A 26,109-nucleotide genomic window follows, 5' to 3' on the forward strand; every position below is an offset into this window, starting at 1 on the left:
CATCACATGCATTACCTGAAATGCAGATTCCTACAAGAACTTCCGTGGGATTTAAGGAAGCATAATTATGATGTGCCGTGGCAACTCATCAATGTTAATTAACATGACAGCATCTGGGATTCCACCCACACGTATGGGTGTATTTTTATGTCCTTGTTAGTTCTATTTGCCTTTTTTTTTTTTGTTGATTTAAGATATTTTCTGTTCTTAAAGCAGTCAAAATGATCTGAAGGATAAGAAGAAAAGATATCTGAATAAAAGATTTAATGCAATGCAGAAAATGTAGCTTGGCAATCCTTTTAATGCTCTTATATTTTTTTCAGTCCTGTGTGTACCTCTACCTTCTTTTTGATCATAGAAACATACTGTAATATCCTCTGGCAAAGAGCTCTGCTCAACAAATCAAGATTTGGGTGACCACTGGTTGTCGACAACAAAGAAATCGGAATTTTAATTTCACACACCAACTGTCAACCACTTGGATCGAATTTAATGTACCTCGAGGGAATAAAGAGCAAAAGAGAGGGGCCAAAAACTGCCCAATGCTGGCCAACACCTTCATTAATTAAAAAAAAAAAAAAAAAAAACTCAGACTCTTCTGAAAGCCTAGTGCCTTTTCATTAATATGGCCATTTGTGCAGTTGAAGTCAAGACTTTGAATAAAAATGAATAAGTGATTTGGTTTTTATTGTCCATCTAGCCAGTGTTGCAGCAGTGAACTGAATCTAATGTGGAATTGCAGAAGCAGAAATAATATTTATCAATATGTTCCATTAATTTATTCTTTAAAATATTTATTTAGCAAATATTTGCCATATTGCACCTGGTTGTTCAACTTTCACAAAGGTGTTTACTATGTAAGTCCATTAATACTGAATATTACACATTTAATAAGAGTGAAGTTATAGAATTCATTCAGGCATGGTCAATATAGGAGAGACCGAGGATGGTTGTAACACTTTTTGCTTCAGCACATATAACTTGCTGAATTTTTTAGCTTGAGTTCTCAAACTTTTATACAAAGTACCCCCTTTTGTTTACTACAAATGGAACCAATTCAACCCTCTACAAGAATATCACAGAGCTTGTGAGTTAATTTTAAATACATGGTGTTCCTTTGTTACAACCTACCCCACTACAAGGTTGTAACACATGCTGGGGTAGGTTGTAACAATTAGAAAAAAGAAGCAAAAACACATGCATACCATACGATATTGTTCAAAAACAGGTTTATTGAAATAAAAGAACAATGTCTCTTACTCTCTCTATGACAGTGTGTGTGTGTGTGTGTGTGTGTGTGTGTGTGTGTGTGTGTGTGTGTGTGTGTGTGTGTGTGTGTGTGTGTGTGTATAAATTTGTCTACTAGAAAAAACTTAAATACACTTAATAAAAACACTAGGCTACTATAATGTACCTGATTAAAGAACATCTTTGTACATCTTTAAGTCTAATTAAAATGACATGTCAATGTGTCTGTGTCTGTGTGTGTGTGTGTGTGTGTGTGCGTGTGTGCGTGTGTGTCTATGTGTGCATATTTTCAATCAGAGTTACAGTGCTGACAGACGAATGCTGGTAACCCTGGATTGCAGGCTTGGTGGGCCCAGAAACTGCATAGGGTGCATTTCAACCAAAACTTTTTTTCCATGTCCTAGTCATTCTGTAAAAACATTTGAATTAAAAAAATTTCTTAGTTGTATGAAAGACAATGGCTGACAGGGCCGGGGATGGTTGTAACACCATCCCCACGCATGCAGCCATTGTTTAGCTTGCTGTATTACCATAGTGCTTTGAAATTAGCAGGGGGGAAATGCATCACATATTGCCTAAGAAACTATTATTTAATCTAATATAAGTCATACAATTTTATCTGCATTAGTAAACATACTTAACAAAATATAGTCTTGATCAAAATTTGTACTTTCTTACCTTAAAATCATTTTTTTCTCTATATATTCTGAATGTGCCTGTTTCCAGCCTTGGCAATCAACATGTGGGATCGGAGAGAAAGTAGGAAAATACTCAAGTGATCAAATGACTCCCTATCTTGTCCCAAATTGGTGGAATTGATTGTGTTACAACCATCCCCATGTTACAACCATCCCTGGTCTCCCGTACATGTCAATTATATGGCAGAGACTGTTACTCTAAATGTATTTAACCGTTTTTAAATTGAACATTGATCTATTAAAAGCTGCAGTGAGAGTTTAAGGACTACTGTGTGACGAAAAAGACTTGTGAAAAACGTAATTACAACCACAAGCTACCTGAGAGATAATCAATATCTGTGAGCATGCCTAGAAAAAATAGGATTTTCCGTGATGTATTGCCATAAGAAGTGAACAAGTACTTCTGAGGATTAAAGCTATTGTGACACATCTTAGAGAGATACTTTCTTTCCCGTAAGAGGCTTTAGTTTGTCAAGCTAGACAAGTATCTTCTTTTTATAAAACAGAAATTATCTGTCAGCTGGCTGGCATGGGCTTGTAAAGTCATTTAATGTGTCAAGAGACATCAAGTGTTTGATGGGAGTCTCATTTATGTCAAAATCTTTACATGGAAAGTAGGCTACTGTATGTGATCTGTCATTAAATCTGTGCTGGCCCTTTAAAAGGTTTGTTCAGCATGTTGTTTTGGCGGGGCGGAAGTTATTGTTGGGATAAGAGTTACACCTTACGGCTGCTGATGTGTTTTTGAAAACATTTCAGAGGAATCGACAGCCAAGTTGAAAACTTGACGGAAGTGCTTATTATGTATTCAGACGGGTCTTAAAAACAGTCTGCTGTGTCTCAGAGAACAAAGGTTCATTGAGCCTTAGCGGCATCGGCTAACATCTGAATGCACGGAAAGCTCAGGATAACCGAACTCAATTAATGCTGTTACCATGCCGTCTTATGAAGAATTCAGAAAAACCAATAACTTCTATTATTTCGTTAAATTCTCTCTAAATGTCTATTCAATGCTATTCTCGGTAAGTGTGCGTTTAAACTGAAAGCTGTTCCACTACTAGCATTGCTTTGTTTCTCCCTCACCTCACATAAACACACACCTGCCCTGAATGAGTACACTCATGTGTTTGTGTTGAACGTATAGGTAGTCTTTATAAATGTCGTACCCTTGACAGGGTAATTTTGGGATACATATTTGCCTCATTTCTTTATCATTTCTCAGCTGAGCTTTGTGGTTCAGTAAAGGAAACTGACAGGCGCTGCTGGCAGATTTAAAGGGGCACGACGCTGTTATTATTGCCTTAAATTTAAATGTGCTTTTTATGGTTCCTGTAAATGATTGGTGACTGTAATAATATTGAAAAGATATAGACTTGGACAAAGTTTATTTTCTTTACTTTCTCGTCCTATCGCGTTAATATGTGATCCTGGACCACAAAACCAGTCATAAGGGTAAATTTTTTTTTTAAAAATTGAGATTTATACATACATTTATAAATAAGCTTTTCATTGATGTATGTTTTGTTAAGATTTTTGGCAGAGATACAACTATTCGAAAATCTGGAATCTAAATATTGAAAAAATCGCCTTTAAAGTTGTCCAAATGAAGTCCTTAGCATTGCATATCCACTCAAAAAATAAATTTTTGATATATTTTACGGTAGGAAATTTACAAAATATCTTCATTGAACTTGATCTTTACTTAATATCCTAATGATTTTTGGCATAAAAGAAAAATTGACGTATTGTTGGTTATTGCTACAAATATACCTGTGCAACTTATGACTGGTTTTGTGGTCCAGGGTCACATATAACTTATCTATCGCTCTGGATAGAATATCCATAGATAGGATATATAGAAATGTTTATTAGGGATGCAAAAATGCAAAATATTAATTATTGGGCCTTTTTGTGACTATACCAGAAAATTGTTTGAGAAATATTTTGACCGAAGTTCAATATTTATTCTGCTCATTTTAAGATTGAAATAATAAGGTAAAAGGATCATGACAGATTGTGGTAAACATGCATTTATAACATAGTTATGCACAATTTAATAAATAAATAAATAAGCTATAAAGGTTGTTGTACTTTATTTTAAAAATTAAAAATAAAAAATAAAATTTTACATCATTACATGTACACATAGTCCTAAAAGAATGTCTTAAAGAGACAGCACTCTGCAAGAGAGAGCGCTGTTAAAGGGTTAAATCTTTGGGCTGTCTTTTCTAGTTATTTTTGGAGGCTATTTCTCTTATTTTGAAGACTTTTTAAGAGTTAATTTAAATATTAACCTTTATAATGTGCATTGTAATGTTGTGATGCTTACATTTACTTCTATTGTAATGTTTTTGCTATATTTTGGATTTTGTTTTTGAACAAAGTATTTTAGCCGTTATTGGCCATAACAGGAAAATAATTATTCGCTTATCAGTATCGGAAAAAAAAAAAAAAAAACATTTTGTGCATCCCTAAAACCTATATTTCTTTAATTTGATGTCTGGCTTTGATATTTTAGGTTTCAGGTCTGTAAATTATGTGTTGTTTTACAAGAATTAAGATTTATTTATCGAATTCAAAAAGGAACACAGAATTCTTCTTGACTCACTAGCCAGAGTGTTCTGTTTTCTCACAGGAAATGCATTAAGTCACTGCCTTATGGGAGTATCTTTACTATTATAGTTTTTAGAACATGATGATACAAGCAGAAAAGCCTCTCAGGATACTCTTCAATTCTCTTTCCATTTTTTCTCTCCCCTTCTCTAATCTTATTCCTAGACTTGTAGCCTTTACACTTGCTTTATCAGACATCACTAAAGCACCACCATCTATCAATGAACAGAAAATAATTGAAATTGACAGATGACAAAGTTAATCAACCAACAAGACTTATTAAATTAATCCTCTAGAAAGAACAGTCAAGGAAGAAAATTAAAAACGAAGTGGTTTCAGTTGGCATGCTTTGTACTAATGTAGTCTTTTGTTAGGATACAAATTGATATTAAGACTGCCACATCAATCTTTACGATTTGCGTCATTCCATTGACATTGTTTGTGCATTTTAGCTAAGCGCTCTATAAATTACATTTGTCGTCTTGGGCATTAAACTGAGGAACACAAGTGATACACATGATCCACATGACTTTGTTGTGCATCAAAACACTGATTTCAACTTTATATCTTTGTTGAATGCCTAATCTAATCATATAAATGTAATGTTATGAAATTATGTAAGCAGATGTGACTTGTACAGATGTTTTACCAAACCTACCACTGCCCCTGTCCCCTCAGTTGCTCGGCCTGTGCGTGCTATGTATTGGAGTTTATGCAGAAGTGGAGAGACAGAAGAATCGCACCCTGGAGGGTGTGTTTTTGGCTCCTGCTGTGGTCCTCATACTGCTGGGTCTCGTCATGTTCACTGTGTCTGTGATGGGGATGGTGGGATCCCTCAGGGACAACAAGACTCTGCTGCACATGGTGAGTGTTGCTTGTCTGATCATATGTATGTGTGCCAAGCTTCTACTATTTGACTGGTGATATTTTTACTTGTGGCTTAAAAGGAAAGTTCACCCAAAAATGAAAATTCTGTCCTCCATTACTCACCCTCATGTCATTCCAAACCATAAGACTTTTGTTCGTCTTCGGAACACAAATGAAGGTATTTTTAATGAAATCTAAGAGATTTCTGTCCCTCCATTGAAAGTCTGTTCACCCAAAACTCTGACGCTTCAAAACTTTCATAAAATTAAATTTGTTAATCATATAAAGCAATCGTGTCTCTTCAGAAGACTGTAATTAAACTGCTCAACTCATATTTCCTTATTTTACAATCTCTTTATGAATGATTTTGAAGCAGCAGAGTTCAAAAGAGTGACAGAAATCTCTCAAATTTAATTAAACATATCTTCATTTGTGTTCCAAATATGAACAGTAAATTATGAGTTTTGGGGGTTGAACTAACCCTTTAAATAAAATTTTCCACGCAGTTCCTGTGCGTGCTGTGTGTTCTGCTGGCTCTTCAGGCTCTGGGCCTCATCATTGCCCTGATCTTTGAAAAGACGGTAAGACGTAAGGAATATTGAGAACAGAGAGAATGTTGTGTTGTATGGTTTGTTGTTAATGAGTCCAAATTTTCTCTCTTTAGACAGTCAAATTATTTCAGAAGAGTATACGTGAGGGAATCAAGCACTACTATGATGACCTGGACTTCAAAAACATATTGGACTACGTGCAAGAGAAGGTTGTTTACTTAACTGTTTTATTACTAGAACCTAAGTGAATTATACACCCACTCTAATATGGTCTTCATCAAGTCAGCCATAAATAATGTCCATCTTTCTAGCAGAAACACATAGTTTGTATCAATTAAAGTCCCTTTCATGTACGCAATCTCACAAAAAGACAGTTTTTTCATAGCAGATGTCGCAATACTGTCACGTGCATCATAAATAGTAAAAAACAAAATCTGTAACTTTACAATAAGGTTCATTAGTTAAACATTTGTTAATGTATTAACTAACATGAACTGACCATGAACAATACATTTGTTATTCTATTTACTAATCTTCGTTAACGTTAGTTAATGAAAATACAGTTGTTCATTGTTTGATCACAGTGCATTAACTAATGGTGACAAGATTTTATTTATAATGTATTAGTAAATGTTGAAATTAACATTAACAAAGATTAAAAATGCTGTATAAGTGCAGTTCATTATTAGTTTGTTAACTAATGAACCTTATTGTAAAGTGTTACCAAAAACTCGAATGGTTCTGTAATCCAGCTTTATACACATTTTATTTTTACAATACACATATTTATACAATATGGCATTTAAAAGAAAGAAATTAGTACTTTTATTCAGTAACAACTTCAGATTTTTTTAAAGTCAAAATTTATGTGATTATAAATTTTGATGACGTCATTAATGAACAAAAATGGGGCTGTTTACACAGAGCGTGTTTTTTCCATTTCAATGCACTACTTTTCCATTGTTTTTCTATCCAAATACGGGCTAGACGGACGTGTATATGATCTTTTGCAGTGTCTTGCGCATGATGTTCTAAAAACGTGGCGCTCAAGTGTTTAACTTTTAAAAAACGCATTTAGAGACCTTGCGTTTAGTTAGTTCACCCAAAAATGAAAATTCTGTCATTATTTACTCACCCTCATGTCGTTCCACACCCATAAGACCTTTGTTCATCTTTGGAACACAAATTAAGATATTTTTAATGAAATGTGAGAGCGTTCGGACCCCCAATAGACAGTAACACAGTAACCACTTTCAAGGCCCAGAAAGGTGGTAAAAATATTGTAAAAATAGTCCATGTGACATTAAAAGGGTGGTTACATGTTTTTTTTCTAGGCTTGATTGTGTTTTGGGTGCACAGTTTAACATGTCTTAATGCTTCGTTTTTTTTTAAATGCAGTATTTTTCATATATTTTATCTTAATTCTACACCTCTGTTTCCACTGTCATATGAACGGCTCGTTTGACTTCCTGCTTCTATGAAGCCACTCCCTCCGACATACGCAATGTGCTCAGATTGGTCAGCAGGTTGGTTACTGGCCCAGTCTGTCGTGATTCGCTGAAGCGTCTGGAAACGCCACGCCCCTTACCATTCGTAGTTACGCGCTTAGGTGGAAAGTAAATAATAGCGCCTACATTGCTGTATCAAATTGAGCCGAATCAGACCCAGATGAAGAGGAAAAAGCAGAACCTCTGCAATCGCGGCTTTTGAAGGATGTTTATGAATGGTATTTCATTTAGTATTTGTGTCAAAGTGTTTAGATAAGCTGTCACTGCTGTTTGTTAGCTTTCAATATACAGTTTTATCCTGATTAAAGCTTTACTGTAGTAAATACATGCCTGAGTAGTCGCATTTTTGTAAAGGTAGCGTTTAATTTATAGCATGAACAACTGTTTGTCTATGAACATAGAAGTTTGTTGGTGTTTGTTGCACTAGAATTTAGCTAATTGGCTAACACAGCTCGCGTTTGGTGTAAACAACTCTTCCGCTTTCATTATGCTGCGCCACATGGCCTCGCCCACTTTGTTGCGTGTTCCCGGGAGCAGTGTTTATGTTAATAGCAAGGGTTTATGATGTCACCAACCCAGGAAGAAGCTCGTTGTAGTCCAAACAACCCGTTTTTGTAGGCAATAAACTGCCATAACTTTAAAAGACAATATCTCCGTGTGCTTTGAACTTTCAGCGCTGTAACTTTGCAGATACTGTTTGTGCTCAAGCAGCAACATTACACACTAACTAAAGTTAAAAAAGTGAAATCGCATGCAACCCCCCCTTTAATGTTATGAAGCAACAAGAATACTTTTTTGTGTGCAAAACAAAAAAGACGAATTTATTCAACAATTTCTCTGACGCTGTTCATGCTTTAAATGCAGCGCAGCGCTTCCGGGTTCTGTCAGGCTCAGTATTGGCGAGCTCCTGCGTCAGCATCACACATGAACAGTGTCAGAGACATGCAGAAGAGAAGAAATTGTTGAATAAAGTCGTTATTTTTTGGTGCACAAAAAGTATTCTCATCACTTCATAACATTAAGGTTGAACCACTGATATATTCACATAGTCACATGGACTATTTTAACGATGTCTTTACTACCTTTCTGGTCCCTGAAAGTGGTTGCTGTCTATAGGGGCCAGAATGCTCTCAGATTTAGTAAAAAAATATCTTAATTTGTGTTCTGAAGATGAACGGAGGTCTTACGGGTTTGGAACGACATGAGGGTGAGTAATTATTGACAGAATTTTCATTTTTGGGTGAACTAACCCTTTACGAAGAAAACTGTCACTCAAGTTATAATTAAAATTACCCCTTTTAGCCCTCTTTTTTAAATAACTCTCTTTATTTGTCTTTTCAGTTTTCTTGTTGTGGTGGAGATGAGTACAAGGATTGGGAAGTAAACCAGTACCACTTCTGCAATGGCACGAGTGCTTTGTCCTGCGGCGTTCCCTACACCTGCTGCATCCGTCAAAGCGTTAGTCACTTCTTTGAGTCATAATACATTAATCATGCATATGCCGCCCCTGTACGCAGCAGTCTGACGAGAAAAGCCTGTGCCACAGGGTGTTTTTCATGATTTGCTAGTAATCTCTTCTTGCAGAAGAGAATGTACATTTTGTTTGAGGTGGAAGCAGTCTGACCGACAGGTCTGTGAGCGCAGGGAGTTTTTCTTTCTGGTGGGTTAGAGAGCTTTCTAGTAAATGCTGTTCTCCATGAGTCAGTGGAGAGTGCATCATGATGGAGAGGATTTAATTTGCCTGCCCTATGCTGCATAGAGTCTCTTCTGCTGTTTATGTGCACCTCTCTCTCTCTCTCTCTCTCTCTCTCTCTCTCTCTCTCTCTCTCTCTCTTTCTCTTTCTCTTTCAGAGTTAATGAATGTTGATTGGGCACTAATGCACTGTTCTCCTTTCGGTATGACAGCTCACTATGCAGTGAGAGAGCACAGGCCTTTTCAGGCTAAGAATGAAACACTATCATCATGATCAAAACTTCCTTAGAATATTCTTCACATCCTGCCCTATTTTCACCATTCTCATCCTAGGTAATGCAGATATATTTAGCCTAATGTGAGAGAGAATTTTATCCTCCTTTTAATATCAGATCATTCATTTGTGTTTCAGATATTTGACTTCAGATGTTCCCCTTATCAAGTGCAATCCTAATGGCACAAAATGGCACAAGAAATGTAGTAAACAAATTGTCATTCAGTAAATGAACTATAGCTAGGTGCAGATGCTCAGGAATCTGCTGATTTCTGTAGCCTTTTTTGCCCAGGTTTTTTGGGGGAAAAATATGTTAAAGGATGTAATGTGCTCTTATCGGTTGCTGAAAGCATAATCAGATTTTCCAAAATATTTATGGTGTAATGGGCCTTAAAATTCTGTAGAAATCTGTGGAACTGACACTTTCTTCACCCTGTTCCCTTACTACTGAAGCCCCGCTGGTGTTCTCCATCAATTTCAAACCACATCATCTTATATTATGGCATCTGGTAGCTGATGCATACATTTTGGAGAAAACGGAGGTGAAAGTCGCATGGTGCAAAATGTATGAGATGTATCTGACTGTGCTTTTGGGAGCAGGCAGATTTGCATTCTATTTGTAATCTGATTAGATGGACTCCCTGCCTGTCAGTCCTATTAGATTCCAACATTGCAATGACCCTCTGCTTTAAAGGTTACATTCACATGGTTATAAGTGTGTGCTGGAATTCCATCTGGAATTCTGTAATATAAAATTTATTTTAAGGGTCAAAGGTAATCAAAACAAAACATCCAGTTCACCAATACTCTTCTGCACCAACAACGTCAAGCTGACTAAATGTCACACCTCAACTGAGAAGGTTTTCAAAAACTTCATATGCAAATTACTAATGAGTACTGTGTGTTTATTTTTTTGTATCAGGTCGGAGAAGTTGTGAACACACTTTGTGGCTACAAAACTCTAAATCAGCAGGTAAGTGGAGGTCTCTGGAGTCTCATTTTAAGTCCACATTCTTGTAATGGCCTGCAAACAGCCATCACTGACTGATGTTAAATGACTTGCGTCATTTTACTTAGTACTTTCATATCTAATGATGCATTTGGAGAGAATAATTTGCTGGATCTTGACATGTGAAATTACCTTTAAAGGAAAAGCTGTGACAGGAAAACAAAAACCTCTGATAGCCATTTCAGGTGCAACCTTTGTTTTTTGTTTCCATAGATAAAAACCAAGCAAATCACATCAAAGCCATTACGAGCACCACCTCCATTATGCCATTACGATGAACTTTAGTTGTGATATTTTAACTTCACTTCTGTCATAGAATCAGAGCATTACCTGCCATCTGTACTGATTTTGTTTTCTTTCTCTCCTATGTATTATAGCGTGAAGCTTTAGATGGCATAATTCATGTGCGTGGCTGCATACATGCTGTGAACCTGTGGATGGGGGACAACATTGGCGCTACTATTGGAATTTGCTGTGCGGTTGGACTGCCACAGGTTTTTAATCATCTTTCCCTTCTTGTGCTTCCTGTTTATTACTTAAATCATCTTATCCAGAAATGTATGTATCTCTTCATCGTGTACTTTTCCCTCTGCACTTTTTATCTCCCCTGCTATTCCACATTTCCATTTTGATTGCCTACCTATTCTGTTTGACTCTTCTTTCATTAGAGACTCCTCTGACAAACAATAAATCATAGAAAATGGGCGTCTGCACTGACCAGATGTAAATACCCAAAGAGGGGTGCATGACTCTTGGAGAAGCTGGTACCAAGTCTTGCTAAAGGGCAAACTTTTATTTTCTAAAATAACCAGCCTGCTGTCTCTTTCTCTCTCTCTCTCTCTCTCTCTCTCTCTCTCTCTCTCTCTTTCTGTCTCATCTTGCCCCTTGCTGAGATGAGGGAAGAGGTCACATTAAATGCAGCCACATGGCTATGCTGTCACATTCCTCCATTAATGCATTAATCCTCTAATTAGAGCAGAGGAACAGTCCATTTACACAGATATGATGGAATGTGTGACAAAGTACCTGTCTGGTAAATTACGGTATGGTTGCATTAGTGATCTGCTTCTATAAGTGCACAGTATTACTTATATTGTATCATATTTTAAATTAAAAATCTTATTTTTATATTATAAAAATAACTGAAATTAAAGATTTCTGATCACGTATAATTGCACATGGTGAATTGTGTTTCGATTAAAAATGTTAAAAGTATGAAAGTATGAGTTTTTACACTACCGTTGAGGTCGGTGTCAGAAAGATTTTGTTAATATTTTTTGAAAGAAGTCTCATGTTCACCAAGGCTGCATTTATTTGATCAAAAATACAGTAAAAATTTTAATATTGTGAATTAGTGTTGTCAAAAGTACCAACTTTTAGGTACTGAAATTTTAAAAATGTGACACTTTGAGCACTGTTGAGCGGATTCGTAAACAATTCTGATTGGCAATTGTGTTCATACGCTCATCAGATGTGTCTGTGATTGGCTACAATGATCCGTGCTTCAAACACATGTTGTAAATAGGCACCAATGACGCTCTTCACCGAGCGCTTACACAGATACACACGGGAGTGTTTGAAAGAAGGCGTCTATTCGCGTCTGTCTGCTAATAGACACCTGCTTTCAAACACTCCTCCTACTGCTTTCAAATTCAAACACTTCTGTGTGCTTTCAAACGCTCCTGTGCATTGATCATTGTAGCCAATCACAGACAAATCTGATGAGTTCGTGAACCAATCAAAGGCCAATCAGAGGTGTCTATGAATCCACTCAACAGCACTCAAAGCGTCTTTGAGTCTCTGACTTGGTATCGCGGTTGGTACGTTCGACAACACTTGAATATTATTGTAATTTAAAAGAACCCTGTTTTCTATTTTAAAGGGGACCTATTATGCACCTTTATATAAGATGTAATTTAAGTCCCAGGTGTCCCCAGAATGTGTCTCTGAAGTTTCAGCTTAAAATACCTCACAGATAATTTATTATACCATATTGTAAAGACCCATTTCTGAGTGCAAACAAAAACATGCTGTTTTCGTGCATGTGCCTTTAAATGCAAATGAGCTGCTGCTCTCCGCCCCCTTTATAAGATCACAGCTCCTGTCTGCATCGGATACTGTGCCAGAAAATAACAAGACAATCTGCTAGGTTTTTATTATCATCTAGATTGCGATCATGCTTCAATAAAAGAACAGCTTTTTTTGAAATTCTTTTGAAACATAAATGTTTTTCACTTTTGATCAATTTAATGTGTCCTTGCTGAATAAAAGTATTCATTTCTTTAAGAAAATCTTACCAACTGACCCCAAACATGCAGTAACAAATTGGGTGTAACCCGAGATCTGTTTCACCTGCAGATAAGGTGTAACCAATTTATAGTAATCAAGAAAAAAAAAAAGAAAGAAAAAAACACTCTTGATACTTACAACTTCAATGTTTCTTTCAGCTTCTTGGTATTCTCCTGAGCTGTATCTTCTGGAATCTTTTGGTGGAGATGAGTGAGTCTGAAGACATGGTGGACTTTAAGTTACTGAAACGTGGTTTTGAGTACAGCGAACTGGACCTCTCGGGTGCTGGATGGTGCATGTGTCTACCTCGTGATGAAGGGTACCTGCCTGTACCTGTAACAGAGCCTGACACCTGGACTCCAGACCCAATCCCTTTCGACCTGGAACAAGAGCAGCCCAAAATAGCCTTTACACATTCCCAACTAGGGAGCCAAGGAGCTGAGTCAGGTGTGGGAATGGACGAAGTGGACAATCGAGCTTAAGAGCCACAAAGAAAATGAAGCTGCATCTTAAGCGTATTGTTTTTGGTTTTTTTTAATTGCGATTTGTATATAGAAAAGTTTGCCCTTGCACTGTGTTAAGATAAAGAGTTAGTTGCACTACATGTTGGTAAAAATGGTTTTAGGCATGAAAAAAGGAGGTTTGTTTTAAACATTTGGTAACGGGGGGAATCAGGCTTGTGTTTATCAAACTTTTAAAAACATTTCATTTCAAATGCTGTTTACAATCAGTTATTTTTCACCATTTTAATTCTTTCTGTCTTATGGGATTAAGGGAGTTTGACTTGTTTTATTGGTCATATTGTCATTTAATAGTTTATAAGGTACATAGAAAGGATTCTATTAATTAATTGTTGGCAATCAATTTTTAAAATGTTTTAAAAATAATTTATGATTTTATGTCATTTAGGCCAATATTGCAATGAGTTCAATGAAATTGGCAGTTTTGGAATTCATCACTGTTGTGACTGGCAGATGAGGCTGGGCATTCATCTCTGGTCTATGCAACATTTTATATTCATGGTTTTAATTGTTGTTGTCATGAACCCAACTCTCAGTAAAGAAGGAACATATAGGAATATTATGGATCTTCTTTTTCTTTAAAAAGAGCATGTGGTTTGTGTAATGCCAACATTTTTCCTTAACGGTAATAAGTACCAATGAAATTTATTTATTAAAGTGTTGCCTTAAGTACAACAGAAGTTTTCTTACCTCAGGCTATTCAGGAATAGCCACATTGATTTGCAGGTAATTTGTAAGAAGGATTTTTTACTTTTTTTTTTTTTTTTTTGTAAAAGGGAGTCCTGGCATTGTTTAACACTACTTGAAGTTTCATTTGTCTTGATGTAATGCTTATAAATAATGTTTAGTTGTCATAAACTGCTGTTTTAAATGTGTAGTTCATTCATGTTTTATCTTTCTCAAGTCTATGAAAGGTTTGAAAAAAAGTTTAGCTTGGAGGATGTCACAATTACGACTCTCTGCCATTAATGTACAAAACCCACCTTTTAGTTGTAAGTAGTCTATTTGAAATACCTCACGATCACACCTCTTTGCTAATAGACCTTTTGATGATGTTGCTAAAGATGGACTGCTGTGCTCCAGCTAATGTAGCTCTGGTTTTGTAACATTGATGTGACTTTCAATAAAAATCAGCTTGAATTAACCTTTTAAATACGTCTCTGGTTATTTCTGTATTGTTGAATTAATCTTTTGAGCCTTGTAGTGGAGCGATAAGAGGAGCTGTGAAAACTTCTGAGGAGATGGGCTTGTGGATTTGTGGAAACTGGTCACCTGAACCATTAAACATGTTTTCTAGTGCATAATCACACTTTCATGTTGTTCTGATGAGAGAATGGTGTCCCAGTGGTTCTGTGAATTGTGTAGATGGTTCTGTAAGACTAATGTATTTTCCAAAGAACTCAATTTGCATTTAAGTACTCTGATAGCAACTTGGCAATTTAAAGAGTTTTATTAGTGTTGCTTTCCGTGCATCATCATAACACATCAATTTTATTAATTCCCATGCAGAACGATCTATCTTCAACCTCTCTCCCATTATTTCCTCAGTGCTCACGCCACTTTCCCCTTCATGGTGATGGCCATCAAGAGGCGGCATGTGGAATAATTATAGCTGGTGTCTCAATGAAGGGAAATGAACTGCAGCACTGAAAATAACATTTTGTGTGCTGAGAGCAGAGAACAAAATGCATCCACACTGGCATAATTATGATAATAATGACAGCATTAATAACAGTAATTAACAATTGTCGACTTGAGGGACTCTTGAGGATGGGTTCTCGGTTCTGTGAATGAGTGCATCAAAAGAGGATAAGGCAAGGAGATCAAGTGCTGCACTACAGATGAATAGTCAGTGCTCAAGTATGTTTTTTTTTTGCTTGTCTGGGATCTGGAAAAGCTGATGGGGGTTGGGATGAGAAAGGAGTAAAATCCAAACATTGAAGTTCTTGAGAAGAAACTTAGAGAATATGGTTATTTACTGAATAGAGCCACTGCAGTAAGGGCAAAAATATATATACGGAGGAAAAATGTTGTTTTATCTCCTCACCAAGATTTTCATAAGGCTCAAATTGATGTAATTAGGCTTATTTGTGAATAGTTAGGAGTGTCCCAAGTATCAACATTTTCCAACAGCAATTATTATGCTGCTACTCTGAAAGTGTAATACAAAAGGCCAAAGCTGTTTGTTTGTGTTTAATAAAGAGGGAATACGGCTCATTTTGGCTCCAGCTTAAAATGCTGTGTCTTTTTTATCTAAGTAATGAACCCAGCACATCTATCTCTGAGGGGATTGTGAATCGCAGCAGGCAAGGAGATAAGTGTTGCAAGCACTACAATAGGGATTTGGAGGGTTTTAGTCTGGAGGAAGATATATCAGTGTTGATCTGAGGCCGGCATCTTTGAAATAATACTTGGGGTTGGTAAGATAATTTTTTTTTTAAATGTTTTTGAAAGAAGTCTCTTATGCTCACCAAGTCAACATTTATTTGATCAAAATACAATGTGAAATATTATAAAAAGGCTATTTTTACCTATCTATTTTAATATATATTTTAACATTTAATTTATTCTTCTTATGGCATAGCTTAATTTCAGCAGCCATTACTCCAGGCTTCAGCCATGATCCTTCAAATCATTCTAATATGCTGATATGGTGCTCAAAAGAACATTTATTAACCTATTATTGTCAATAAAAAAATATTTTTGTGGAAACCATACTATGCATTTTTGATGAATAGAAAGATTTACTGTAATGATTTTAATTAGAAAGTTAACAAGATATAATAGATATAATATACTTCATTTTTATTTTATAGAACAGTCAATAAGTAGGAATAAGAGGGAAAGGAAGTGTGATTGTGACACGACCCAGGTCAGACTCAAACCTTGGTCTCCTCATGTGCCTCTTTTATATAATCATGTGCACAGTCTATTTTGCCACAGCTTTGACTGTGAAAAACATTTTTTATAGAAATATTAGACTAGCTAAAAATTTCTCTCTTTTTTAAAGCAATTTTTTAAAATGATCTATCGTGGCAATGGCTGTAACCACAAGAAGAACTTTTAATATGCTCCTGGGCAAAAAAAACAAAACAAACAAAAACCAAAAACAATGTGCAAAAAAGAGTAAATGTCAAACTTAAATGAATCTAATAAGATAATGAGGGTACAATCTGAACTGTAAATGACAGAAAATGGGTTCAAAATTACAGTGCTGGTTTTCTAGCACCTGTGCCCTCCAATTCTCAGTAGTCTATCCAATTTTCTTCAATTCTTGTCCTCACCTGCGCAACTGCAAGGTTTTATAGAAAACTTGCATCTATAAGTTCAAAATATTTGAATCAGTCGATGCAGATTTTATCCTAAATTAGTGCAAAAGACATCCAAATTGTTATTATTTAACAAGTTTTCAACTTGCGTTTCATACTTTGGTTCACTGGCATTCATTCTTCTGAGGTTTACTAGAAGTGTAATAGCTATGCACTGTGCCTTTCCTTGCCATGATCCCTAAGGCAATACGCACTGAGTCGCCTCTCATCATCTCCTGACAAAAAACCCATATGGTGTTATCACCGAACGAATCAGACTGGGACTGCCATGCTCCAGACGGCAGAATGAATCCAATCTCGGCAATGAATATCATTGAGTGTACCTGATTACTCACACAAATGCAATATAAGATTCTGTCATGAGGTTCCAGTATGCCACACAAAGAAAATGGCTTTTCATATTCATCAACAAGTCATTTCTGCTGGAAATATTCTGTTTGAACAGATGATTGAGAGCTGTCTGTTGAATGATGGGTGAGTTTCTGCAGGCAGTTATGGAATGTGTTCCTGCTGGACCCCGACGGACTGTCAACAAGGACCCCGTGTGGATGATGGAAGACCCTGCGTTCCATTCGGAAGGGCTCATATGCCCTAATCCCTTCAAAGGGTTAATCCTCCGGAGTGAGAGCTTCGAAGAGACGAAGGGTGTAGGGTAAGGTGACCAGATTTCTGAAATGGAAACTGGGGACATTTCCTACTTGAGTGGTCAAAATATCACCAAAATTAAATTTGTTAACTATTTATTAAAAAACGGGGAAAATACATTTTTTTTTAATGTTTTTGTTTTTAATTGATGTGGATTATGTGACTTATTATTAGCTAGCTACATTAATGATTATTATGATTTAGTTTGATTATATTTTTGCTCTGGTGTTAATACAATTCACCAACAAACTATAGGCCTAACTTACACGCTTAACATTGTAAAAGCAGTTAAAAACAATATAACAGAAGTATTACTTTACAAAAGCACATTACATTACAAAAATAAAACATAAATATAAGATAAGAAATAAAAATATTTTTAACATTTCTGAATTAATCTTTTTAATTTTCACAAGCTGGTTTTACTGTATACAGAAATTACTGTTAACTATTTTGAATTTTGGATAATTTTAAGCACAAAGTAAGTTACACGAGTATTATTTATTTTAGTTTATTTTTATTTATTCATATCGGAGTGTGCCTTCACCACGTGATGTGACGTGTGTGGAGTTGTGACTGCGGAACTTTTGTGGACGTTTCTCGCACACTGTTGAGGCCCTGTTATAAAACATACAAACAGTATTTCTTTAATTTAACATGAATAGTTAGTATGTTACTACCTTGAAACCGATAACGATGTTTATTTTTATATTTGACGATAATGGCGCTTTGCTCTGGTCCAGGTCCAGATTAGCCTACGTTCTTCATGAAGTAGCAGCGCGCGCGCGACCAAATGTAGCTGCACAGCCCCCTCTGTTGGTGAACATGATCACTAGAGCAGGTAACGCACGATAACCAGCAGGCTGCTGTGTGCTGGTCGTGCTTTTTTGGAATGTATTTGCAGGTGGTTTTGAAAAAGATATAAAACGGGGACATTTCCGGGGACAGAACACCAAAAACCGGGACTGTCCCCGGAAAACGGGGACGCTAGTTACACTGGTAGTGTAGGGGTAAAAAAGAAAACCCTCTTTTTTTGGACCGCGCTTCTGCGTCATCTTAACGAGACAATCAAAGAGGAGTAGCCTAGATTGTGCAAGCTGCGCCCTATGTTTAGCGTTAGTTTATTTATTTATTTTTGGTTTATTGCACCATATTGTATATTGTCTATGTATTTTAAACATTTGAATGGACTTATAAAGGGAGCTGTAAAGTATTTTTAAGTACAATGTTTTGTTTAAGTACAATGTCGTTTTGACCATATTAATGTACCAAATCTAACTCGTATAAATATTACAGTAGTATAGAAAAATACTATACATACATTTATAGGATCATGGGGGCCCGAAGTGTCCATCAGTTGTTCTATTCTTTTTGGTTGTATCATTCAAAATCCTTCATTCTGAAGGGCGCTTTGAAGTGGCCAGTTTTGAGCACTTCGGTTTGGAACGTAGATCACTAGGCACAGGATCGATAATTCTACTAAATGTTAATATTAAATGTTGATAATTCTACTATATGTCTTTATGGTTTTCAAATTATGCTTAATTGAATGTGTCAAAGGTTCCAAATAGTAGTTACTCGATCAAGCGTTTTACAGCCCAAAGACTGTGAAATGACTGGAAAAGGTCTCCACGACTTTATTACCAAGATCATTCGAGGCCAACATGAATCACAAAGGATAAGATATCCTGAAGGATGAGGTCATCAACCAACGAGCTGCTGGACACAGGTTATCTTGAGTCTCTATTTATTATTGATTTTGTGTGAATGTGTGTGTGTGTGCTTTGACTCTCATAGTGTTTGTGCACTCAGTTCAGCTTCTGCTATGAATTGGATTTTTCTTAGTAGTCAATAAATGTCAAAGCACATATCCTGACATTATCCTGTCATTTGTGTTCGTGAAAAAAAGCTTGAGGCCACAAAATCGAGTATCCCAGCTGTAGGACAGAAGTCACAAAAAAGAAAAACATTTTGGTAAGTATAGCTAGTTCTGAGATTTTTGTAGCCAACGACATTTTACTAAGAATGTGATGCTAAATATATTCTTAAAATATCCATCTTTAAATGTATCCTCAAAATATAATAGGGGGTTATGACAAATTCAAGCAAATAACATGTCATGAATGTAATTGTAAGACTTGTATTTCTTAAGCATTTCAACACGACCTGTTCAAAATGTTTTGGGCAGGATTTAGTGAAGGGAAACCCTCCCTTACAGAGTGAATAGTCTGGTTAAATGAACATGAGAGTGCACAGCGAGTCAGTAATGTCCCTTAACACAGCTCTCACTGGTCCATTTGCCTGAATCCCGGTTATCTACTTATTGACCTTGTCACCAGTCCATACCATTGACTCAAACGTTGTGGATGTGTTAGCATGAGTGGGTGTGTCTCTGTGTGTATGTGAGGAGTGATTAACTGACAGAGGTTACAGATTAGTTAGTAACATGTTCAGTTTTTGTCCCGTGTCCCATAGAGCTGTGGTCCTCAATGATTTCCTGTATTGATGAGTCCTTTTGATTCACTTTTCACCTCTCCATCCGTGCACCGCTACTAAGATCAGGTAAGAATTTTTACCCAGTATGTTTTTTTAAGTTGAAAAACAAAAATTAATACCTCATTAAAAGTTACTACATGTAGCTGTATTCCTGTAGGAGGAAATTTGCGTAATCCATTGACAGGATGAAATATGGTGTTAGGGTTCTGCGACATATATTTTATATGTTTTTATCTGCATTTTGGATGTTTGGGTGTCTCCGTTGCTGGTGTAAATCATTGTTTGCACTTTTAATCTTTATAAATTTGTGTTTTTGAGGTAAAAGGGCCGGTTTTTAAGCAAATTTGGTAAATCCTTGAGAGGGTTCTGGGGCATCCTTGGAAGATTTTAGATCTATCTATTCTGTCTATCTATCTGTCTATCTATCTATCTATGGTTTGAGGTCAGTAAGATTTTTTTAAAGAAATTAATACTTTTTTCGGAGAAATTATGCATCAAATTGATCAACTGTGACAGTAAAGCAATTTACAATGTTACAAAATATTTCTATTTCAAATAAATGCTGTTCTTTCAAACTTTTTATTCAAAGAATCTTAAAAAAATATATATCACAGTTTTCACAAAAATATTAAGTAGCACAATTGACAGCACTGATAATAAGAAATGTTTCTTGAGCATCAAATCAGCATATTAGAATGATTTCTGAAGGATCATGTGACACTGAAAACAGGAGTAATGGCTGTTGAAAATTCAGCTTTGCCATCACATGAATCAAGTAAATTTTTAAATATATTCAAATAGAATAAAATTGTAATACAATTTTACTGTATTTTTTGATCAAATAAATTCAGCCTTAGTGAGCAAAAGAGACTTAAAAAAAAAAAAAGTTAAAGAAATCTTACTGACCCCAAACTTTCCAATGCTAGTTCAAAAGCAATGTTAAAAAAAGAAAGCAATTTAAAAAAGTGATGAGTGATGACATTTATCTTTAATAATTTTAATGCATGAGATAATCTGCAGAATTGTTAAGATAAATCACTTATTATTACTGAATCAGATTTCATTTAACTTGATGAATATATTCATGTTTCTTGTCAATGGTTGTCACTGTATATCCTATTTAAGGGGTCCGGTGAACAAGACCTACTTTGAGCATTTTAATCACTGATTGACGCTGCAAGTGTTTTAATAGCTTCATCTCATGCTGGTAATGAAAAGTAAAATGTTCATGGTGAATTACCACTGTCAATACTAAAAATTCTGAGTGTTGCTCTTAAACTAATGAGCAACTGAAACAGTGTAATTTACCAAGGGACATTTCCAATTATTTTTTGTGAATGTGAGTCTGTGTAGACTGAGTGAAAGAGAATAGGGAGGTTAGCAAAAAGAAATTAGAGCGACACATACAGGAAGAGAGAGAGAGGACACTGGGCCAGTGCTGTAAGTGGGTTGAGTACAAATGGGGACCCATTGATTGAGCCTGGGAGTGAGGATGGCCGACAGCATTTCTCTTTCTCTCCCTTTCACCATTGTTCTCTCTCTCTTGCTCTGATGGCCATTGGGTGTGAAGGACACCAATGTGACAACTAATTATCCAGTTTGGAACCCAACAGAGCTAATCAAATGCAACACCATGCTTCCTTATTATGATCTGAAAGTTTATGATTCTTCTCCTGAGCAAGTTCATGCTTATCTATAGTGCAGTCCTATTAATAAGTGTTAGAGGAGTGTGGACATTTGGGGAAAACAACTTCATTATGTTGCAGTGTTGCACGAGCATGTTGTTTTTTGGTATATATATATTGTTGATTGGGTTAAAAACACACAACTGTGCAGAGGTTTGGGGGGGGGGGGGAGATTGTGAGTAAGATTTTTCAAATATATATATAAAAAAAAAGTATCTTAAGTCTCTTATGCTCACCAAGGCCGCATTAATTTGATCAAAAATGCAGTAATGCTATAAAATATTTTTACAACTTAAAATTATCTATTTAAATGTATTAAAATATTTTAAAATGTAATTTATTTCTGTGATGGCAAAGCTACATTTTTAGCAGTCATTACTACAGTTTTCTGTGTCACATGATCCTTCAGAAAATATCCTAATATGCTGATTTGGTGTTCAAGAAACTTTATTGGTAACACTTTACAATAAGATTAATTTGTTAACATTAATGTATTAATTAACTAATATGAACTAACCATGAACAATACCATATTTGTTAATCTTTGTTAACATTAGTTAATAAAAATACAGCTGTTCATGTTACTTCACAGTGCATTAACTAACAAATACTAACAAATACAACTCTTGATTTTTATAATGTATTAGTAAATGTTGAAATTAACAAAGATTAAAAAAATGCTGTAGAAGTGCAGTGCATTATTAGTTCGTTAACTAATGTTAACTAATGAATATGTTGAAAAAAGTTGTAATGCTTATTATTTTTGTGGAAACTGAAAAACAAAACAAAAAAACAAGATTCTTTGATGAATAGAAAGTACAGAATTAACAGCAATAATTTGAAATATAAATCTTTTGTAACTGTCTTAATGGTCACTTTTGATCGGTTTAACGCATCCTTGCTGACAAAAAGTATTAATCTCTTTCATAAACTTTTAAACGGTAGTGTATTTTCATTTTAAATTGCAAAAGAGCTAGATTGATTAGTAGAATAAATAGCCTGCACATTTATTGGATTGTATCCAGAATATCTTTCAAAGTCAGCGGGCAGTAGTAATTCAATTTCACAGTTGTAATTAAATCACAGTAATTCATCTAATAAAATGTAGAAGTATAATTTGTGCTCATTAATGTAAGTGTATATCAAAATCTTAACCAGTGAGAAAATTCTTGTGGCTTTATAGTGAATGGAAGAGACCGGCCCTCAGTAAGACTGCATGAGTTTTCCTCTGGTCCTGTAATTATATATCTTTCCATTGGTAATTTTCTCTGTTAATTATTTCGCTATTGATCTGTGATCGGCATAGTTTCAGCAGGCAGCTCAATGCTCGGTGTGTGCCACTGCCCCCAGTCATGCCCCTGACCTTCTGTTGTGCATGATCAAAGCTCATAATGAGAGAGCGTGATGATTCGAAATGTTTTAAGGATGTTACAGAAATACACATTTGCTTTGCAATTTTTACAATATATATCAATATTAAATCTTATCTGCATTCTCTCAGGATGGACCATGATCGAGGCATGGGAAACAGTCGTTACCGCTATGAGGAGGAGGAGGAGGGTGAGTAGCCTAAGGCATGAAACCCCCCACACACACACACACACACACACACACACACACACACACACACACACACACACACACACACACACACACATGTTTGTTTTTGTGAATTGTGGGGACTTTCCATAGACTTCAATGCATTTTACACTGAACAAACTGTACATTCTATCCCCCTACCCTGCCCCTACCCCTAAACCTAACCCTCACAGGAAACTGTGCAAACTTTTACTTTTTCACAAAAACTCATTCTATATGATTTATAAACCCATTTACATTGTGGGGACCGCTGGCTGGTCCCCACGATGTAGGTGAACTCAGGTTTATATTACATCATGGGGACATTTGGTCCCCACAATGTAATATAAACAAAAGCACACACACACACACACACACACACACACACACACACACACATACACGCAGATTTGTTTTGCTATCCAAGTGAGGACATTCCATAGGCGTAATGGTTTTTATACTGTACAAACTGTACATTATATCCCCCTACACTACCCCTACCCCTAAACATTGTTTAGTATGTTTTTAAAGCTATTTTAAATATGAGGACTCATGAAATGTCCTCATATTTCATGTTTACGTCGTAATACCAGTGTAATACCCATGTCATTATACAAATTTGTGTCCTCATAAATCACAAAAATGTGCACAAACACACACACACACACAAATATAAGAACTGACTGGTTAACCAGGCAATCAGCATGACAGTAGTTCATGTTGTGCAGTGAGGTTAGTTCAGGACAGTCACAATTATGTTTAGCTTGTATGAGTTTTCATGGACATTCAGTTGTTTTCTTTAGTCACATATCTTCCTTTGTTCAGTTTTCCCGCCACTCTTTTAGTTGCTATGGTAATTCATTAATCATCACAGGTGTTTGTTATCATTACCCTCGTTTGCCTTTCTATTTAAAGGTGCTCTAAGCTATCCTGGGCGGAGTAACTTCCTGTTGACGTTCGAAGTGTTGTCAAACAAAACAGAGGCTAGCTAAACCCTCCCTCCTCCTCCTCCCCTCCGTGCTTCCTGAAACAGTCATGAATGCACATTTAAAATCATCCTTGTCAGTTATTGGCTGGAGTGTGTTTATTATGATTCGTGGTCCAGGCTAGGACTACAGAGACTGCATTTTTTTTTTTACAGTGTGTTCAGGGGACAGGCAGCTAGTGGATAGTGAGGAAATGTTTGCTGTATGTGACAAAAAATATTTTGGCCTAAAAATGTGTGACATCGCTTAGAGCACCTTTAAGTTGCTGTGTTTGTTCACTCATGGTCAGGGCCTGTATGTATAAAGCCGCTCAGAGTAAAATTTTAGTCTTAAGTGTGTTAAAATTCTAAGAATGTCGTGATTTTACTCTTATTCTTAGACTTAAGAATAAGTGTGATTCATAGAGGTTCGTAAGTGTCAAGACTAGGTCTTAGCTCCTACATTATTTAGGAGAGCTGGAGAGGTGTCTTAACCTAGTTAAGAGTAACAACATGGCAGAAGAGAAGAGGAGACACAAGCTTTCCAATGAAGATATGCTGTATTGGAGTTATATGATGACATGGAGTTGATAAAATGATATAAACTTGATTGTCAATTCTTTTTGTAACTGACCTAGTAAGAAATGTAATAACTTTAAATAAATGTACTAAATTTAATAAATATTACTTAAACGATAATTAATGTTTAATGCATTTTAATACATGCGATTTCTCAAATTCGTTGTTGAACACTGTTGATATTTGAAATCAACCCAAACAAACATTGCGCTGCCTCCAAAACTCACACTCCAATACTAACCACCCTGCTCCGAGTCTCCGATCTCGAACTCCGGCCCGATTACTGCTGTCATGCAAGGCGAATGCACTATCAATGACGTTAAACACCTCATTCTCTAGCGGGCATCAGTGTGCAGTAGTTAACCTGCAAAACTCTCACTGCCTGGCCTCTGTTACACACATAATGAGAGTGGATGTCTGTTTATCACAACTGACACACAACAAAATGCTTCATGAAAAATAAAGTGCAGTTGATGAATGAATGACAAGGAAGCACAAAAAATGAACGTACAGTACACAAGAGTAAATACAAACAAGAGTTTCTTGTTAATCGCAAACAATTTTGCTTAAACCATCACAATATGTGGAAAATATTTTTATTTTTATATTATTTAAATGTTTTAAAATATGATATTGACTACAACATAATCAGTTTTTAATATTTCATTGGTTCTCTCTTGTTTTTGCATGTGTTCATCATTACTGTGCATGACAGCCTGGCTGAAAATAATTTGAAACAATTTGAAATTTAATTTCATTATCACACATGAAACAACTGACTCCAAGCACAGCTACAAGATATGCTTACATCTTTTAACACATTTTTAAAAATATTTTAATTAAGGTTGAAGATGTCAATTTTCATATGGCTGGACATCACATTTGGCCAATACTCTATGGCAGTTCATTGACTTTCCCACTGACCATCAAACCATGTGGCAAAAGCAATATACTTTTATGTTGACTGTGGGCTTCCCTTGAGTTGTTGGAGCCATTGATGAACTCATGACACATCATTGCTCCAACTGTGAATGAGGAGACATATATCAATAGAAAAACATTCCTCACCATCAATACAAATTTGTGATAATTTTGCACAATGCAAAGCTATTTTTAAAAATAAAGTAAAATATTAAAACATTTCAGTGTCTTTTTTTAATGATTTTTTTTTTTTTTATTTTATTTTTTATAATACCATTAAATGATTGGTATTGTGCTGCTGTGACTCTACCCTTGCAGGCTCACTATTGGCTGATTCAGAGGTTGAGGGTGGCTATTTTGAGTTGACATCATTGTAATCCTTAGTTCACAACACTTAAGTTAGCACTTAAGAATCAGTCAAGAGTAGGACTTTTCTAAGGCTAGGAGACTTTTATAAAGAAGCTAAAAGCAACTTTTAGTAAAGTATAAGACTGATTCTTAAGTGCTGACTTAAGTGTTGTGAACTAAGGACTACAATGATGTCAACTCAAATTGGCCGCCCTCAACCTCTGAATCAGCCAATAGCGAGTCTGGAAGGGTGAAGTCACAGCAGCACAATACCAGTCATTTAATGTTATTAT

The 26,109-nt window shown here is 35.8% G+C and overlaps 1 protein-coding gene across 1 annotated transcript; it reads left to right on the forward strand.

Annotated features, from left to right (window-relative positions):
* The first annotated feature begins 2,644 nt into the window (after positions 1-2,644).
* On the forward strand, positions 2,645-14,399 carry zgc:110329 (uncharacterized protein LOC550500 homolog). The gene is made up of 8 exons (XM_067406527.1): positions 2,645-2,968; positions 5,238-5,423; positions 5,933-6,007; positions 6,091-6,186; positions 8,827-8,943; positions 10,375-10,425; positions 10,839-10,955; positions 12,909-14,399. Exons 1-8 carry the CDS (start codon positions 2,882-2,884, stop codon positions 13,230-13,232), a joined length of 1,053 nt encoding a protein of 350 aa, XP_067262628.1. The 5' UTR covers positions 2,645-2,881; the 3' UTR covers positions 13,233-14,399.
* The last annotated feature ends 11,710 nt before the right edge of the window (positions 14,400-26,109 follow it).

This window comes from Chanodichthys erythropterus, chromosome 13 (genome assembly GCF_024489055.1).
Source record: "Chanodichthys erythropterus isolate Z2021 chromosome 13, ASM2448905v1, whole genome shotgun sequence".
NCBI classification, from domain to species: domain Eukaryota; kingdom Metazoa; phylum Chordata; class Actinopteri; order Cypriniformes; family Xenocyprididae; genus Chanodichthys; species Chanodichthys erythropterus.

Excerpts from the sequence above, each read along its gene's own strand:
- zgc:110329 (XM_067406527.1), top strand. The coding sequence starts at position 2,882 with ATGCCGTCTTATGAAGAATTCAGAAAAACCAATAACTTCTATTATTTC. Across the intron at positions 6,008-6,090 it reads CCCTGATCTTTGAAAAGACG|ACAGTCAAATTATTTCAGAA; the intron begins GTAAGACGTAAG and ends TTCTCTCTTTAG. Across the intron at positions 10,426-10,838 it reads ACAAAACTCTAAATCAGCAG|CGTGAAGCTTTAGATGGCAT; the intron begins GTAAGTGGAGGT and ends TATGTATTATAG.